This window comes from Mirounga leonina, unplaced genomic scaffold (assembly GCF_011800145.1).
Source record: "Mirounga leonina isolate KUSES-001 unplaced genomic scaffold, KU_Mleo_1.0 Mir_53, whole genome shotgun sequence".
Lineage (NCBI taxonomy): Eukaryota > Metazoa > Chordata > Mammalia > Carnivora > Phocidae > Mirounga > Mirounga leonina.
The window spans coordinates 80,428,837-80,445,866 of record NW_023270807.1 but is presented as its reverse complement, the minus strand read 5'-3'; the positions used below and the strand labels follow the sequence as shown (position 1 = coordinate 80,445,866).

The 17,030-nt window shown below is 37.4% G+C and overlaps 1 protein-coding gene and 2 long non-coding RNA genes across 5 annotated transcripts in view; 1 reads left to right on the top strand and 2 right to left on the bottom strand.

Annotated features, from left to right (window-relative positions):
* Window positions 1–16,627, top strand: part of KIAA0408 (KIAA0408 ortholog) — a 17,601-nt gene extending 974 nt beyond the window's left edge. The window contains exons 2-6 of one of the 3 annotated variants that reach the window (XM_034990578.1): window positions 5,456–5,694; window positions 9,681–10,043; window positions 10,133–10,212; window positions 12,570–13,899; window positions 15,999–16,627. In XM_034990578.1, the coding sequence (XP_034846469.1) occupies window positions 5,560–5,694; window positions 9,681–10,043; window positions 10,133–10,212; window positions 12,570–13,899; window positions 15,999–16,172 (2,082 nt within the window). In that variant the 5' untranslated portion in view covers window positions 5,456–5,559 and the 3' untranslated portion in view covers window positions 16,173–16,627. Of the gene's footprint in view, window positions 1–5,233; window positions 5,695–9,680; window positions 10,044–10,132; window positions 10,213–12,569; window positions 13,900–15,998 lie in introns of those variants that run through there. The other 2 variants (XM_034990576.1, XM_034990577.1) reach the window with 2 other exon arrangements.
* LOC118000727 lies at window positions 22–4,339 on the bottom strand. The gene is made up of 2 exons (XR_004676543.1): window positions 4,244–4,339; window positions 22–98 (listed from the first exon to the last, which is right to left on the bottom strand). It is a non-coding gene; the product is annotated as an uncharacterized LOC118000727 (long non-coding RNA).
* The window catches only part of LOC118000726, a 53,068-nt gene continuing 40,445 nt past the window's right edge, over window positions 4,408–17,030 (bottom strand). The window contains exon 3 of the long non-coding RNA XR_004676540.1: window positions 4,408–4,685. This is a non-coding gene — a long non-coding RNA (uncharacterized LOC118000726). The remainder of the gene's footprint in view (window positions 4,686–17,030) is intronic.

Genomic DNA, 17,030 nt, shown 5'->3' with positions numbered 1-17,030 from the left:
TTCTTCTTCTTCTTCTTCTTCTTCTTCTTCTTCTTCTTCTTCTTCTTCTTCTTCTTTTTTTTTTTTGATCTTGGATGTTTTCTAGTGTGAGTGTATAACTAGAGAAAAACAAGGAAGGAGAAGATAATCAAATGAGAAGGCAAGAAGGATTTCTTCAGAATTGCATATAGTAGTATTGCTTTGGCCCTTTTGGAACATGAGGAACATGGTGAAATAACTAGAAATAGCAATGAAAAAATACTCCTTTTTGCCCTGCACGAAATCAAATCATGTTTGTCTGAAAGACACACTTGCTGGTGAAACAGTAGGGGAGGGATAAGGTCTGTTAGTTAGTGGAAATGATGCAGGTGATTTGTTAACAGCCTGGAGAAAGGGCTAGAGAGTCTTGGAGGCCAATGGTGCATAATGCTGGTGGGTGTGGGCATGGGAGTTCCCCATCCCTCAAGGTTACAGAGAAGCAAAGCATCTGTAGGACCAGTTCCACAATTGCTTCTAGGAATTGTGAGATTAACTGTACCTACTGTGTGTAGCATTCCTACATGCCTTTGTAACCTCCTACAAACGAAAAATCTTTGGTTGTATGAAAAGTAGCATGTTTATGATTATATGAAAAGTAGCATGTTTAGAAAAAGGAACTAGGAGAGCAAGAAACAAATACTCAGAACAAAGATCTCAGAAGAGAGAAGCAACCATAGAGTTAGCTACCGTTACACTGTCTCTTTTGTTTGGCTGATGTCCAGTTTCCAATGGGGGGAATGGTGGTTAAAATGGTAATGACCAAAGTGTAGGAAGAGCAGAGCATTCCTCAGACAAGTGTTACCATGACCAAATTGAGGCTGATTTGGGACATTAATTTATTGTGAGACTCCTGAGTTGTTCTTAAATGCTGCTTGCTAGGAGGGCAGAAGATAAGCAGAACTATTTCCCTCCCATCACCAGGCTTAGGCTACCCACTCGCAACCCAACAATTCTGGCTTCCTGCTTCGGCCTCAGGGATGCAGAAGTAGGTTACACGGGTTATGTAATGCTACCTTAGCGTTGTTGAGGGGACACGTGCATGACTAAGTAATGCTGTTCCCTTGTTCCTTTTACATTTGCTCTAATAAATTTGTATTCTGAATGAAATTCTGCGTGAAGTGAAATGATACAGAGTTGGAGACAGAGGGAGGGATGCAGATCGCAGAAACCCTTCCTTCTCTCCCACATAGATGCCAATATCCGTGGGCGAAAAGAGTGACAACTAGGAACAAAGAGAACGTTTGTATCTGCCTCAGTAGAGAGCACTGAAATTGAGTTTTAGAATCTGCTGAACCACTTTACTCCATAACTTTTCATTATAGGACATTATGTCCCTACAAAGTGGCCCCATTAATTGGATTTTTAAAAATATTTAGGGAGAATTACAATAAAAGCAGTTTTATGTAAGATTTGTCTATTCCAATTTTTATTAATAAAAAATTGCCTAAATGTTCAGCATGCCATGTATTCTTAAAATACTTGAAAAATACTGAGGGCAAAAGAAAGTCATTGAAAATATGAGAGTTTGCAAAATTAGATTTGTTTCTATTAATTTTCTAATTAAATAAAGGTGAAAATCATCAGTTTTATTCCAGAGAAAGAAGACATAAAGAAGGGAAAATGAAGGCAAGGAAGGAGGGAGGGAGGGAAGGACAGAAGGAAGAAAACAAGAAACAGGCATTTATTGAGCACCCATTATGATTCAAAACCACGTGAGGCACTTCTATTAAGCATTCTCTCTCTTTTGTTCATGTAATCCTCACTACTACTCTACGGACCCCATTTTATTTCTGGAGGAGAAAGCAATAAATTCAACCATATTATGTTTGACATTTATGACACGACATAGATGCTAGGAAGGCCACATAAATCCTCCCACAAAAATTGGCACAGATACTGCTCTATAGGAATTTTCTTTCAAAGGCCTGTTTTTGATCCATAACCATTACATTTCCTGGCACTAGATTTTGCTCTGGCCCTGAAAAGGGGAAGCTCTGTAGATTGGCTCTGATCCATAGTAAGTGATGAGTTTGGCTCTTTGCAGTTAAGAGCAGGATTCTGTCTGCTTTGGGACCATTACCTGGGTTCATGTATAGTGCTGTTACAAGGAACAAGCCTGAGTTACAAGTTTTCCTGGATGATCTTCAGGTAGGTTTGTTTTTTTTTTAAAGGAATAATCTGATGCCTTTTAACCTTGGTCTGGAAGTGGTTCAAAAAGAGTTAGCAATAGAAAGAAAAACTGGAGGGGTGCCTGGATGGCTCAGTTGGTTAAGCGTCTGCCTTGGGCTCAAGTCATGATCTCAGGGTCTTAGGATCTCAGCAGGGAGCCTGCTTCTCCCTCTCCCCTGCCCCTGCTCCTGTTTTCTCTCTCTCAGATAAATAAAATCTTAAAAAAAGAGAGAGAGAAAGAAAGAAAAAGAAAGAGAGAGAGAAAGAAGGAAAGAAAGAAAAAGAAAGAAAGAAGAAAAAGAAAGAAAGAAAGAAAGAAAGAAAAAGAAGGAAAGATTGGAGCCATTTGCTGTGTAATTGTAGGAGAAACTTTATGATGATTTCTGAATATTTCCAGTGCTTAGAAACAGGACGAAACATGGAGTGTCACAGCACCTCTTTTCCAGGTAGCTTGAAATTAGTCTGCTCCCTTTCTGTAATTTTCTTGGTTCCCTTTGCAACTATGTCTTGAGGTCTTAAACCACTCCACTCTCCCTAAGAAGTCCCAGTGTTAGGTACCTGTTAGTAAGCAAGAGAGTTTCAGCTCACAGTTAATTACATAGAGTTTTAAAGCAGTCTGCCAGTCAAACAACAGGCACCGCCTGCATTTCCTGTGAATAGTTATTAGATGAACTTAAAAAGATTACTATGTAATCAAGATTAATGACAGGTTCACCAAAACAAGAAGCAAAATGGTGTATATTCTTTACTATCTTCATTTTGTTAGGTCTTCATCGACGTATTTATCTGAGGCCGCTTGCTTTGGCTATGGCAGGGACTGTGGTCACCAGTCACTGGCTCACAGGTGTGGAAGGTAGCAAAAGGGCAGAAGGATGGACAGAGAAGATGGAAAATGAGACTAGAAAAAGAGCATGGCTAGGTAGATAAAAGGAGACATGAGAGCATCTCAAATCTGAAATTAACTTCTTTTGTTGACTGAATTAGTCACAGGATTATGACTGTCAAAGGAGTAGGTAAAAATGATGAAGCGTCTGTAGCAAATCGTTTAAGAGAATAACAATGTAGATCGCAATATTTATAAACTGTTTTTGAAGGTAGAGCCCTGCCTATAGTACTGACATTTTTTTATCCTTATTAGTCTATTATAATTCATTGATAGATTGCAACTCAAAAAAACACGTTTGGAGCTGTTTACCGCTTGGATATGCATGTTCAGAACAGTCTGATAAAAATAAAATTAGTCTTCAATGTTTATCTTACATTTGGGACTCGAAATACGCGGCCATCTTCTGCCGCTACTAAATGGGGCTTGCTGCGTAGTTCTGTCGGCTTCGTCCCACAGCTCCAGCACCCAAGCAGCTATTGACCCTGGGGGCACTGTGCACATAATTAGCCTTAGCCGCCTCCTGGTAAATTAACACATTCCAGTCATGGCCTAGAAAACTGAAGAGCTAGACTTCTAATAGACATAATTATCTTCGATGATGATTCAATCATTTTAAATATTCTTTTCCACCCACTAAAAAATATCAGTCTGTCTTTTTTTTATTTCTTTTTTTTAAAGTAGGCTTTACACCCAACGTGGGGCTTGAACTCACGACCCCAAGATCAAGAGTCACACACTCCCCCGACCACGCCAGCTAGGTGCTCCATATGACCTTCTTAATAAAAATTATTTTTAGTAGAGGGGCACCTGGGTGGCTCAGTCGCTAAGCGTCTGCCTTCAGCTCAGGTCATGATCCCAGGGTCCTGGGATCAAGCCCCGCATAGGGCTCCCTGCTCACCGGGAAGTCTGCTTCTCCCTCTCCCACTCCCCCTGCTTGTGTTCCCTCTCTTGCTGTGTCTCTCTCTGTCAAATAAATAAAATCTTAAAAAATATATATATATTTTTAGTAGAAGTCAGACCAAGATTTTTTAAAGGGAAAATGTTTAAATTTCTCAAACTATTTTGCATACCCTATGTCATTTAATCTTTGTAACAACCCTTTAAGTAGCCTCCATTTTAATGTAAATAAACTAAGTCTCAGAAATTTTAGATGACTTATAACAGAGTTACCAATCTGATATTTTAAGTTTCATCTTCAGGGGCGCCTGGGTGGCTCCGTTGGTTGAGCGTCCAACTCTTGATTTCAGCTCAGGTCATGATCTCAGGGTCCTGAGATGGAGTCCCGCGTGGGGCTCTGTGCAGGGCGTGGGGCCTGCTTAAAATTCTCTCTCTCCCTCTGCCCCTGCCAACCGCACACATGCGCCATCTAAATAAATAAATAAATATTAAATAAATAAATTGCCTCTTCAAACCCTAAATACACATACTCTAAATGCTAGAAATCTAAATATTTCAGTCACTGCTTACTGTGATCACGGATATCCTTGCAAACGAGCAAAGTGTTTTCTTCAGTGTTCTGTATTCCATAGCCTAAACAGATTCTTGTATATGGTCCATTCGAAGCAAAAGAGAGAATGGATGGCTTTGCTGATTTTACGGTTTACTTGATGAACTAAAATAACGAAAATATTTTTATGATTTAGTTTGGGTTTTTTTGCTGCTACATCAGTCTCAGACTGACTACCAACTCAGGGGTCTTATTAATACAGTCATCCCGTTTGGCCTGGGCTTGCAACTCTCAATGTAAAGTGGAGACTGTGGTCCTGTACTGCTTCAGGACTTCAGTGCAAAGAAACACGATCTGGTTGCATCAAAACAGGAGTAATTCTGTTGCAACAGAATCTACCGCGGTTGGATAGGTACGACAATACAGTGGAATTTCATACTTACACTCTTAGTCACACAAAAATTCCATCTTTAGATTAGGTGGTTGGTGAAATGAATGCTTACATCTCACATATGCGTTTAGCTATAATTTTGCTGACTGATTTCAGAAAGGGGGAAGAACCCATCTGAGAAAGGGGGAAAAAAACCCTTTGGGCAATACTACTTTTTGACTGTGTTAGTTCTTTTTTTTCCCTTTTTTTAATTAAGTAGCCTCCATGCCCCACATGGAGCCCCATGCGGGGCTTGAACTCAAGACCCTGAGATCAAGACCCGAGAAGAGATCAAAAGTCAGTGTGACTTAATCAACTGAACCACCCAGGTGTCCCAACTTTGTTAGTTCTTCTTAAGCAGATTGTTAATCATCTCCTCTCTTCTTTTAAGTACAGTTTTCCTATAGTGTGTTTATGGCTCTTAACAAAATGATAACGTGTTTCCAAAAAGCAAATGGATTTGGAACTCTTTCTCCTTATGTTTATATTAGGCTTTATTTTAAAGGCAAGTGAGACTGCTTCAAATAAAACAACTCCACGCTTCCAAGAAACAGTTAAGAAGGCAGAGACAAGCAGAAATACCCCTTCACTAACACTCACACGGTTGCCATGGACCTGCATAAGCAGTGGGAGAACACAGAAGCTAACTGGCACAAGGAAAAGATGGAATTACTGGACCAGTTTGACAACGAAAGGAAGGAATGGGAGAGTCAATGGAAAATCATGCAGAAGAAGATAGAAGAGGTACAAACTGATTTGTTTTGAATACACTGAAAGCTCAGAATGAAAATTCTCTTTGAAATTTGTGTTGTATTGAAAGCTGATTCTGTTTTCCTTATTCTACCTAAGAGATGCATGTCTCAATGACATTTACTAGACCAAAAATAGCAGAACCTTATCCAGTGGTATTGAAGGGACTAGGGTTTTTTTTTACAGCCCTGCATGAAAATTAAGAACTTAAAATGCCATTCTCAAGTGTATCAATTTATTATTTTCTGACTAAAGTGCCTTGGTATCAAAAGTGAGTTGCTTTTGTTTGTTTGTTTGTTTGTTTGTTGCATGAGTTTTCAAACACAAGGTCCAGGAGGAAAATATAAGAAAAACATAATTGGTGGAACATATATGAGCAAAATTACAACTGGGCATTAAAATACAGATCTTTCCTGAAATGATTTATGAATCAGGTCTACTAAACGAAATTACATATTAGATAATTCAGTATAGTCAAAAGGAGTGTCATATATCAACATGGCGGTGGACATGATATTTATTCTGGCAGAATGTGCCACATTTATTGACACATTTGTTAGGAAAGGGGTTATGAAAAACAACGTGCCATGACTCTGATACAAATAGTCATTTTATCCCCATTAAATCATCCCTGGCCTTGGAATATTTCCTTTAAGTATTTACATTGATGTATTTTTGAGCTGGTTTCAACTGAAAATTATTTCTACTTATCTTGCATTCTTCTAGTGACATCCATGTTGTCACATGGTTTGTGCACATTGCCAAAGTGATTCTTTTAACAGACTGTTTGGCCTTTATTCATAGGCAGTCAAAGCTGGTGCTTTATGTGTTTATAGTGTAAATATTTTTCTTATTAACAGCCATGTAATTGGTTGTGAATAAAATATAAATCAGCACGCTACGAGGAAAAATTTAAAAGAGTAACTATTAAACTGTTCCTGTAACAGAGCTGAGAAGGCAGGCATGTAGCGTATGATTCGACTGAAACGGAATCCACCGCTCATACCTCTGTAGTTGGAAAATGTGTTTTGCTTATTCTCTTAACTCCTCTTTATCCAAAGACTAAGGGTGGATCAACAAGGAGATGTCTAAGTCAAATCAGAATCCAAAACTCCAAACAGAAACCTGAATTCATGGGTCATTGTTTCCCAAAGGTTTGGAAGGCCAGATAATTCTAGCATCCAAGTGGGGCGCCTGGGTGGCTCAGTCATTAAGCGTCTGCCTTTGGCTCAGGTCATGATCCTAGGGTCCTGGGATCCAGCCCTGCATCGGGCTCCATCCCAGGGTCCTGGGATCCAGCCCTGCATCGGGCTCCCTCCTCAGTGGGGAGCCTGCTTCTCCCTCTCCCACTCCCCCTGCTTGTGTTCCCTCTCTCATTGTGTCTCTCTCTGTCAAATAAATAAATAAAATCTTTAAAAAAACATTCTAGCATCCAAGCAAAAAAAATTAAAGGAGTCAGGATTAGCCTAGCCAATTGTTTAAGCCATGTGGCTGAAATAATCTGCTGTCAAGTTAGATATTTTATTGTCAAATAATTATTCTGACAACTCTGTAGATTCTGTCTATGGTAAATATTAGCCTTTTTGATGAGCATGCATTAAACGTATTTTAAACATAGGATGATAGTTTATAGAAATACTGTTCTCTCTGCATCACGAGATAGAAGGCTATAATACATTTTCTTCATCTTGGATAGTAGCCATGGTACTATTTATGTCTTGCTGCCTGCAATATTCAGCTCCATTACTGGGAGTATGTTTGAACAATGTGCTTACCCAGAATACCCATACATGATGCTCTTTCATACCTGAATACTAGCATTGTGCTCCCTTTATCATACTAATACATGTTTCTTTTCCACTCCCAGCTTTGTAGCCTATAGGAATATACCTTTAATACATCTGTCTTATAGGCTACAAATAAGGGTAGGAAAATTTGAGGAAAACAAGAGGAAAGTATCCTCACATGTCACAGAGAATCAAGACATTTTTTAAACTAAAATTAAACATCAACACTTCAAAAAATTATAACATGCCACAAGCATAATAGACTGTATTTGTTTAACATATATCACTAAGTTGTGTGTATTAACTCAGACACAAGTTATTAAGCCATGTACTAAAGAATTGTGGATTCCCAAATGTGCACATGTGACTTGGTTCCAAGAGATATCTTCCAGTGAGAGGATCCAGTGTTGAGTGTTAAGATGCTAATGATTCTTTGCTCAGCCACTATCCACAATCATTGCATTTGCTATTGCAAAACCCAGATGTATTTGAAAACTGGGGTAATCCAGATAGAAACCCTAGATAGACTTCCTAGGTTTCTGGGAATTCTTTTTTTTTTTTTTTTTAATCACACTGCCATCTCTTCTGCTTGTTCTGTTCAAATGATCAGAGAACCATAAACAAGTGCTGGGTATGAAGTAACACAGATTTTCTTGTACAAAATAATTTGTTTTCTATCAATAGCATATTATTTGCTTATCCATACCTCACTTAAATCCCAAGAGAATTTAAGATGGTATATAAAATTTTACATAAGGTAAAGTATTTCAAAACAAACAAAACGATGAGATGAAGACAGGAGGAAGGATCTTATGTGAATTGCATGCAGCAAGTCTCTCTTTCTAGTAACATAAAAATTAGCAGATTTCTCAATATTCAGAAGACAAAGGCAAACCTGTTTCCCAGGAATAGTACTTTTGTCCCTGATTTTGAAAATAAAACAATTTTGTTTTCACCCATAGCTCCTTAAAAAGAGGACAGTGTCACCATGAGCATCCTTAGGTTAACATGAACTTTTGAGGGTTACTTTGTATAATATCTCTCAAGGTCAGCCCAAATCATAATGCCCACAATAGGTCATAACGAGTAATTTTATGAGGGCCAAAACGATTGATCCATGGCTGTAATTTGATGCTATCCTGAGATCATCCAATGATAGATGTGTAAGTATCTATGGAAATATGTGTACTGCATAGACTTCAGGCGCCAACTATGCATAGTGCTTCTCTCTGAGATTTGGGTAAATATTGAACAACAATAAATCTGTTATTATACTCCTTGAAGAATAGATGTGGTGTAGATGTAAGTTGTGGCCGTAAAATGTAGTCATTTGCGTAAATAGTTATCTGACAGACTCCTTTGAAATTTGCCAAGCTTTCCCCCAGCTCAAGCCTAAAGAGAAAGGCCACTTACTTCCTCTATTTAGGGGTGAGTTGTGTGAGTGCCTGGAGGTAAAACTAAACTCTCATCAAGAAATAATTTGGGATCCACTTTAACATAGACTAATACATGATGGAAGCCTTAGAGTTCTAATATCACATAGGACAGGGTCACATGTGTTTTAATCAGGATGAGAAATCTTTTTTGAAAAAAAAAATCTCTTTTTAAAAATAAATCTCAGTAATACCGAGCAACATGTCAATAACACTAGCATAACTTCCAAAGGAAACATCCTTTGGTTGCACAATGTCCACTTGGGGAATGTAATGAACTAGCATACTATATGATACTGTCAAAATATTTAGACACTTCAATGTTGGCATGCAAGTGGAATCACATATTTTTAAAACATCACTTTAATATCAGTTAAATTCTTGCTTTTCTCTGAAAGCAATTAGAGAGCATGACCAGTAATTGATTCAGGACATTCCAACTTTGTTAACAGTGCTTCTGCATCATTATGACATGTTTCTACAGGAGCAGGTTTATTTTTGAATGAGTTTGATTTCTACGCAGAGGTATAGAGATCACCATCCATAGTTTGACCTACTAAGAGTAGTCCTTATGGTTCATCAGAGTTATTCTGGCTGATCAGGTTTTAGAAGTACTACTCAGAGGCATGAGCATTAATACCCCAGGATACTTAGTATATCATGATATGGCAAAGAGAACTCAAAATAGTGTGCTTCGTATTCAAAATGTTGACAAAGTAAATTAGGGGGAGAAAAAGTTTTCTCTTCGTTTTCTTTGCAGCTTTGCCATGAAGTAAAGCTTCGGAGGAAAATGAACATGGATGAACGTGCTAAGATCATCAGTCATGATCGTGAGAAAGCAATTCAAGATCAAGTGCTGGAATCTTCTCCAAATTACCCCAGTTCAGGACGATGTGAATTTACAAGGATGAATTACCGGGATGGTCTGGAAAAAGAAACTAAAACAGAGCAGAGCTTACTCTGTGAAGGAAATGAAATGTGTAAGGAACAAAAAGCAACAAAAAAATCAAAAGTAGGGTTTATGGATCCTTTGGCCACAGATAACCAAAGAGAATGTGAGGCGTGCCCTGGTCTGAGGACTTTGAGGGAAGAGGGCAGGAGCTGCTCTGGGGCCCTCAACTTGGTAAGTAAGATTGTGATTGGCCTAGAACTGTTTCTACAGAAATATTTACATTTCAAACTGCTAACATGCTATTGCTTATATGTATAAAGGCTCTTGAAGAACTTGCCAAAGTTAGTGAAGAATTATGCAGCTTTCAAGAGGAAATCCGAAAGCGGTCTAACCACAGAAGGTGGGCTGGTATATCTATGATTATTTTATATCAGAAAATCAAGAGAAATATTGTTTTCAGTGAATGAATCCAAACTGCCTCCTCTTTATATTTGGTTAGTGCGAATTAACAATGAGTTATTAAAATCTGTTATCTTAGATAGGAGATAAAGACTTTAATTGAATATTTCTCTGTTTACTAATTCCTAAGCCAAATCTTCTCATTCTCTCCGTAATTTGACTGTGAGGAATACTGCACTCTTTTGGTGTTTGGGGTTAAGGTACACTTTCCAGAACAAAGTAACAAGTACCTTCTAAATGTAGTTCTTTTCCATTTTGAGTGTTTGGCCAGTGGACGAGTATGCAGCAAGGCTAACCCAGTTAAATATATCTTAAGATTTAACAATGTGGAGTTTTCATTATATAATGATGTTCTACTGAAGTATTTTATACCTAAGAGTCATTTATTTCTCTACATTTATTATGTATATAGTGGAAGCATACATAATTCTTAGAACAACATATTCCAAATATGTATACACACATATACAGTGATATTTAAAAAATGCTGTTTCAGTTTAGAAGCACCTATATAATTGTAAAATTAAGTTTTCACCAAATTAAAAAATAAATTGGAATTCTCTGCAAGGTAAGTAAAAATGGATTGTTCTAGGATCAAGATATTTCTCCTAATGAGAGGTGTGTTCCTCTTAGAAACAGTAGCAGTGTGTACCCTATTTCTCTTTAGCTCTTAGGAAGCTCTGAAAGAATTTTTGTATTGACTTCCAATAGACTTTTTTATTCAACCATATTTTATATGTAACTTTACCCTCTACCTGCCCATTTTGCTTTTGCCTACCATTTTCTATTATTGAGAATAATTATCTACACTTTATTGTATTCTGTCTTGTAACATTTTACAAGCTGAAGAGATATAAATATGATTTATATTTATCAGTATGATCAATTTAATTTGTGAATTTATATTGTTGCTTTATTTAGGTTTTTTGTTTTGATTGAACTTAGAAAAGACTCACTTGCCAATTTTCTTTTACAAACCACACCTGGTATAAAGTTCTTCTTGCTCTTCCATACACTTTAGAAAAAAGCTCAAAATCCTTAGTGTGTAATTCAAATACATTACAATTGAACCTAATGTTTCTTTCATCCCTCCCACTCTGCTTTATGATCCAGCCATACCAAAGTACTCTCTATTACTTGAAGAGCCCACTATTTTTATTGTGGCTCACTTTGCCTATATGCCCTTTACTGACCCAAAAAATTCTTACTTTTGTTTCAAGCCCAAATGGCACCTTCCATTTGGTATTACTCATGTTTCACTGAGCTTGTATTCAGATTTCTGTCACACTTCTTAGTTTAGAATGTCATTTCAAATTCAAGAGAAGGAAGTTGAGCTCACATGACATAATGACTAGGCATTCAGTAGGTAGAGCAAAGGTGAGGCAATATGGTAGGAGAGAACCTGGAGAAAGGGAATGCCAGTGGCAGACACCCAAGAGACTACACAGTCTAGTCTGAGTGGAAGAGACAGTTTGGGAATATAATGGAAAGATAGCTTGGGTCAGAGCATATAGACCATGAATGCACCACTGAGAAGTGAGCTTTATCCTACAGGAAAAAGGACTTGGAGGTTTTGACTAGAGAATTTATAGGAAAATGCTGTTTGAGGAAGTTGGGAGTCCTTTTCTTATTGCAGACATTCATTGCTTAAGCCATGGTTGCTTTTGAGAACTTGTCCTACAGCACCCAGAAATGGAATATTACCCGTACCTCAGAAGCCTTTCAGTCACTGGTTACCCTCTCTTCCAGCCCTGTGGGAAACATTTCCTGATTTGTAACATTACAGACCAATTTTGCTTGTTACTATAATTTATATAAATTAAATTTTGCTTGGCTTTTTAAATTTCAAAATTAAGCATAAAAATAATAGAGGGGTCTCTCTCTGAAGGATGCTTGCAGCTTTTTAGGAGAATTTGTGAACATTTTATTATCTAAATAAAAATGAGATGTAACAGTAAAGTGATTAAGGGGATGTTTAAGAGGAAAGGCGAAGATAGGCCAAAAGACAGTTGAAGTTTCAAACTCCTACTAATCTTACACCATTATTAGAAACAGCACTAAACAGAGTTGTTGGTGTTTTGTACTCTGTTACGTGGACACTTTTTCTCCGGGACCATTAGTAATTTTGAATCTTGGCTTTTTTCCCCAGAGCATGTCATCATTAAGGGCACAAAAGTGGAACTATATAAAATAACATATTTAATGTCATATAAATCTTCAGTGTCATAAAAGGAGTTGCCGAGAGAACTTGTCCTAAATAAAACTATCACTAATATGTCATGTTTTATAATTGTTTAGGATGAAGTCCGATTCTTTTCTTCAGGAAATGCCCGATGTAATGAATATGCCTCAGAGAGACCACATGATCAGCCATGGCCAGGGCATTCTTCCCATCGACTTAGAAACAGAAAAGCAGAAAAATAGAAAGAATCTAAGCACCACTGTACTCCAAAGCAACTCTAGGAAACCATGTGAGCTTGATACAGTTGATCTGCAAAGAAATGAAATTCCACCACTTCCACCTCCAAGAAGCACATCTCGAAGTTTTCCCAGCTCGTATTCCAAACAAGCTCATGAAAGTTTGGAGGGAGGCTCAGACCACAATAGCCAGATGGCCCAGGAGGGTCAAGGGAAGTGGAACTGCAGTCCTGATTTCCTTTGGAGGCACAATGAGATTCCTAGGCTGTGTCTAGATGAAGGGAAGACTTTGAAAGATGGTATCACGTTTCCTTCTTTGGCACCCAAAGCCAAAATAGATAACAAGCCTCCATGTAATGAAAATGTTGGACTTAGCATGTGGTCGTATGACACTGGGATCAGTGCAAAAAGTAGTCCCTCTCCATTGTGGTTTCAGAAAACCTGCTCGACTCCCAGTAAGCCACAGTGTGAAAAGATGATTCCAGATCACCCTACTAAATCTCATCCTGATCTTCATATAAGCAGTGACTGTAGCTCCTCGGTGACAGAGAGCAATGGCCCACTTAAAAGTTTCAGTTGTGGCTTTAAGAGAACAACTAGGAATGAAAAACTGGCAGCAAAGACTGATGAATTTAACAGAATCGTATTTAGAACAGATAGAAATTGTCAGGCAATACAGCAAAATCAAAGCTACTCAGAATCATCTGAAGATCATAAGCCCTGTGAGACCTTAATTACTCATACAGGTAACATACCAGAAAATGATAATGTGTCTGATATTCAGAAAACCAGTGCCCACGTGCCTGTGCCCGGAAAAAATGTGCCTGACAATCCCACCAAAATATCCACAACAGGCCTAGTCAGACAAATGCAGGAACACATGAGCCCCAGCAGTTACCGGAGTATGCTCCAAGAGCATGACTGGAGACCCAGTAATTTGTCTGGCCGGCCAAGATCAGCGGATCCTAGGTCAAATTATGGTGTTGTGGAAAAGCTGCTGAAAACCTATGAGACATCAACAGGGTCTGCATTGCAAAATTCTAAATGCTTCCAGGATAACTGGACCAGATGTAATTCTGATGTCAGCAGTGGGCCCACGTCAAGTCAGCAGTTAGAAAGACTTCAGTTGGAACAAGAGTTTCAGCAAAAGCCAGCTATGTGTGGAGCACAGCAAGTAAAGCGAGGAGTAGATTGGAGAAAGATAACAGAGGTGAGAAAGCAATTAACGTATGTTGGGAGAACTGCATCCATATGTAGCTCAGAGTTCAGTCAATTGCCCATATATAAATAGAATGGAGGCACATGTTTTGGCATCTTCTTAACTTCTCGACCCTTTATTTTTGAGTAAGTGTAAACCTTAGGATTGTAACTCAATATGAACTTCTTAAGATACAGTTTTTTAAGATTGGGAATAGTACATTGTAACTTCTTTAAAATTCTGAAATGGGACAACATAAATAAAATAAATGGACTCAAGAACCTCAAGAAGATCCAATGTTTGTTGTAAGTTTCTTTCTTGAAAAAAACATTCCAAATGCACATTTATTGGTTTATAGAATTTTATTCTTTTAGTGTTTATATTTTAAAAAGAGTATTGGAAATATTTTAAAAATAATTTCTTGCACTTTTCAGTTATTGGCTATGATTGGTTCAGTCATTCCCAGCATTTGATTCATGTTCTTTCTCATGGGATTAGTCACATGGATGTGACTATGGGTCTAGCACATCATAAAATAATGCCTCATAAAGTTCTTTTATTTGTGGAGCGAAAGGCAGTACATGGAAATAAAATGATATTATAGCTTAAAAATGTTTAACGTCATTCTTATTTGTGTAAATTCCTAACATGAAAATTGTCCCTCCCCCAAAAAATAAACTGTTATTCTTTTTTTGTTCTAGTCTGTTTGCAAAAGAATATAGTTTTCCTTAGCTATAGGAGGAAAAGATGTTGAAGAGATTGGTATTTACAACAAAGAGCTATCCAACAATCCCTTTTTATGCATAATTTACAAAAAGTTACATGGTGACAGATTGTTATAATTAGCTAATATTTCAAAAAATCATATTTTTGCAAAATGCAGTGTGTTTGCAGTATAGTTTTAAGCTATGCAGGTTGCCTCCTTCTGGTGTGAAAATTATTTTTATGTGGCTTTCAACCCCATAAAAATACCAGTTTTTATCCATTTTACCAGAAACCTTGCCTGTTTGTACAAGGTACAAAACCCTGATTTTGTATTTCTCCATTTTTTAGTTGAGTTCATAAGTACATGGGAAGCCCTACAAGCTTCAGATGGCAAATGGAAATGTATAAAATAACCAGTTAAATATTCATCAGCTACATTTTTGCATTGGTTGGGGGTTTGGGAGGGGCCCTCTACCGTAGATTCTTAAGAGGAGTTCTTCATCCCCTCCCTCACCCAGCTGCGGGAGCAAATCTAAAAAAGTAAGATTCCAAAGAGAGAAAAATAAATTGCAGGTTATTGTCATAGAAATAGAGGCCATCTTACTACCCATCTCAGATGAAAGAGCATAGGCTTTGTTAAGAAAGTCAATAATAATACTGGTATAAAATGTGTGGTGGAAACTTTTTAATTTTTTTTTTAACTGCAAGTGTCTAAGAATGTTTTTCTTCCATTAAAATAGAAAGAAAGAAGACATGAAAGAAAAGGAAGGGACAGGAAGGAAGAGGTTTTAAGTCATCCGATGATGCCCAATATAGATAATGATTTTGTATTAGCAATTACAATGAAGTTATATTTTGAAGTATTTTAGTGATAATTTTGAAACTTCTGAGAAATAGTATAGTGGTTCTTGGTGGGGAAAAAAGATAGCATCAGACAAATCATTTGGTGATCTGTGTGCCTTTCGCTTAATGACCTCTGAAAGTGCCAATAACTTGACATAAATGAGCATGGTTTCTTCTATAAATTATTATCTTTTTGTATCTTTTGTAACTGTTATACATCCCACTATCGCACTGAGAAACATCTATAATTCCATCATCAAAGTTATCTAACAGAAACTTTTGAATCCTGAACTCATAATTAGCTGTAAAAAGAGATCAGTTGTATTAAAATTTGGCAGTGTGAAAAGACCTACAAGATTATCAAATGCCATATTCCTTATTAAAAGTGAGTTGCTTTTGATTCAAGACCACAAATATTAGACAATTACCTTCTTCAGTTATCCATGCTTCTACTTGCTTGTAAATATGCTAATACATTAACCTTGTAGGTGGGATCCATAATATATATTCAGCCCATTGTTGGTGCCTGTATAGTGAAATGGATGTCTTCCTTTGTCTCTTAGGAATCCATGGCAGTGAAATCTCCACATGGAAAAGGGTTTTCCCGACCTGCTAGACCAGCAAATCGCCGTCTCCCATCTAGATGGGCCTCGAGGTCTCCATCAGCGCCCCCTGCCTTGCGGAGAACTGCCCCTAGCTATACCATTTCTCTGCCATCTGCAGCATCGATGGTCTGAGTCCCTGGCCTGGATTGCTAGATGACAAAAGTCCTAATTGCCAAACAGAGCGTTCGGAGTGTTTACAGCCAATCCTGTCTCTTCTCTGTCTTTCAAGATCACTGGGACAAACAATTTAAATCTTAACTTCTCATCAGTCTTCAGTGTTTTTAATCTATGGAATAATTATCTTCCTGTATTTTGATTTCTTAGATCAGAATTTTTTAATGCCATCCTCATTAATTTGCCAATATGATTTAAGTTGAAACAATGTACTATATTGTATATTCTAACTTTCTTGCAAGTGGCAGAAAGCAAGGTTATGTGCATGGCCATGTGTTTGTAGATGCATGTGTTGAAATAGGAAGTATCCTAGTACGTATTTAGATAAGAAAAACGTATGTGCTAGTGTTGACTTTGAAATTATAACATGTAAACCTATGTATCTTTCTGTTTATTTAAAATTTTTGAAAATATACAGTACTATTTATATTTTGTATACCTTTTAATAGGTATCCACTTAAGGCATTTGAGGTACATATATTAACTAACCACTTTCTTGACCCCAACTACATTGAAAAATAAGAATTGTACACATTAATAACATTTGGTAGATTTCTAAATACAACTCATAAATAGTTTCTTAACTGATGTAAGGATGGACTAATATCATTAATCTCCTTGTTTACTCTCTTAAATAAATAAAATTGTCACAGGTTTAATAGTTCAGGCTTCTAAAGCAAACATAAAATGTTCACAAAATCTTTTGTATATCATTCGGTAGTCTATTATGGCTTTAACTGAGTACTTGATCCCCAGAGCCATATCATGAGACTGCCTTAGACACAACAAGACTTAAAAATGCACTTACTTGGAATC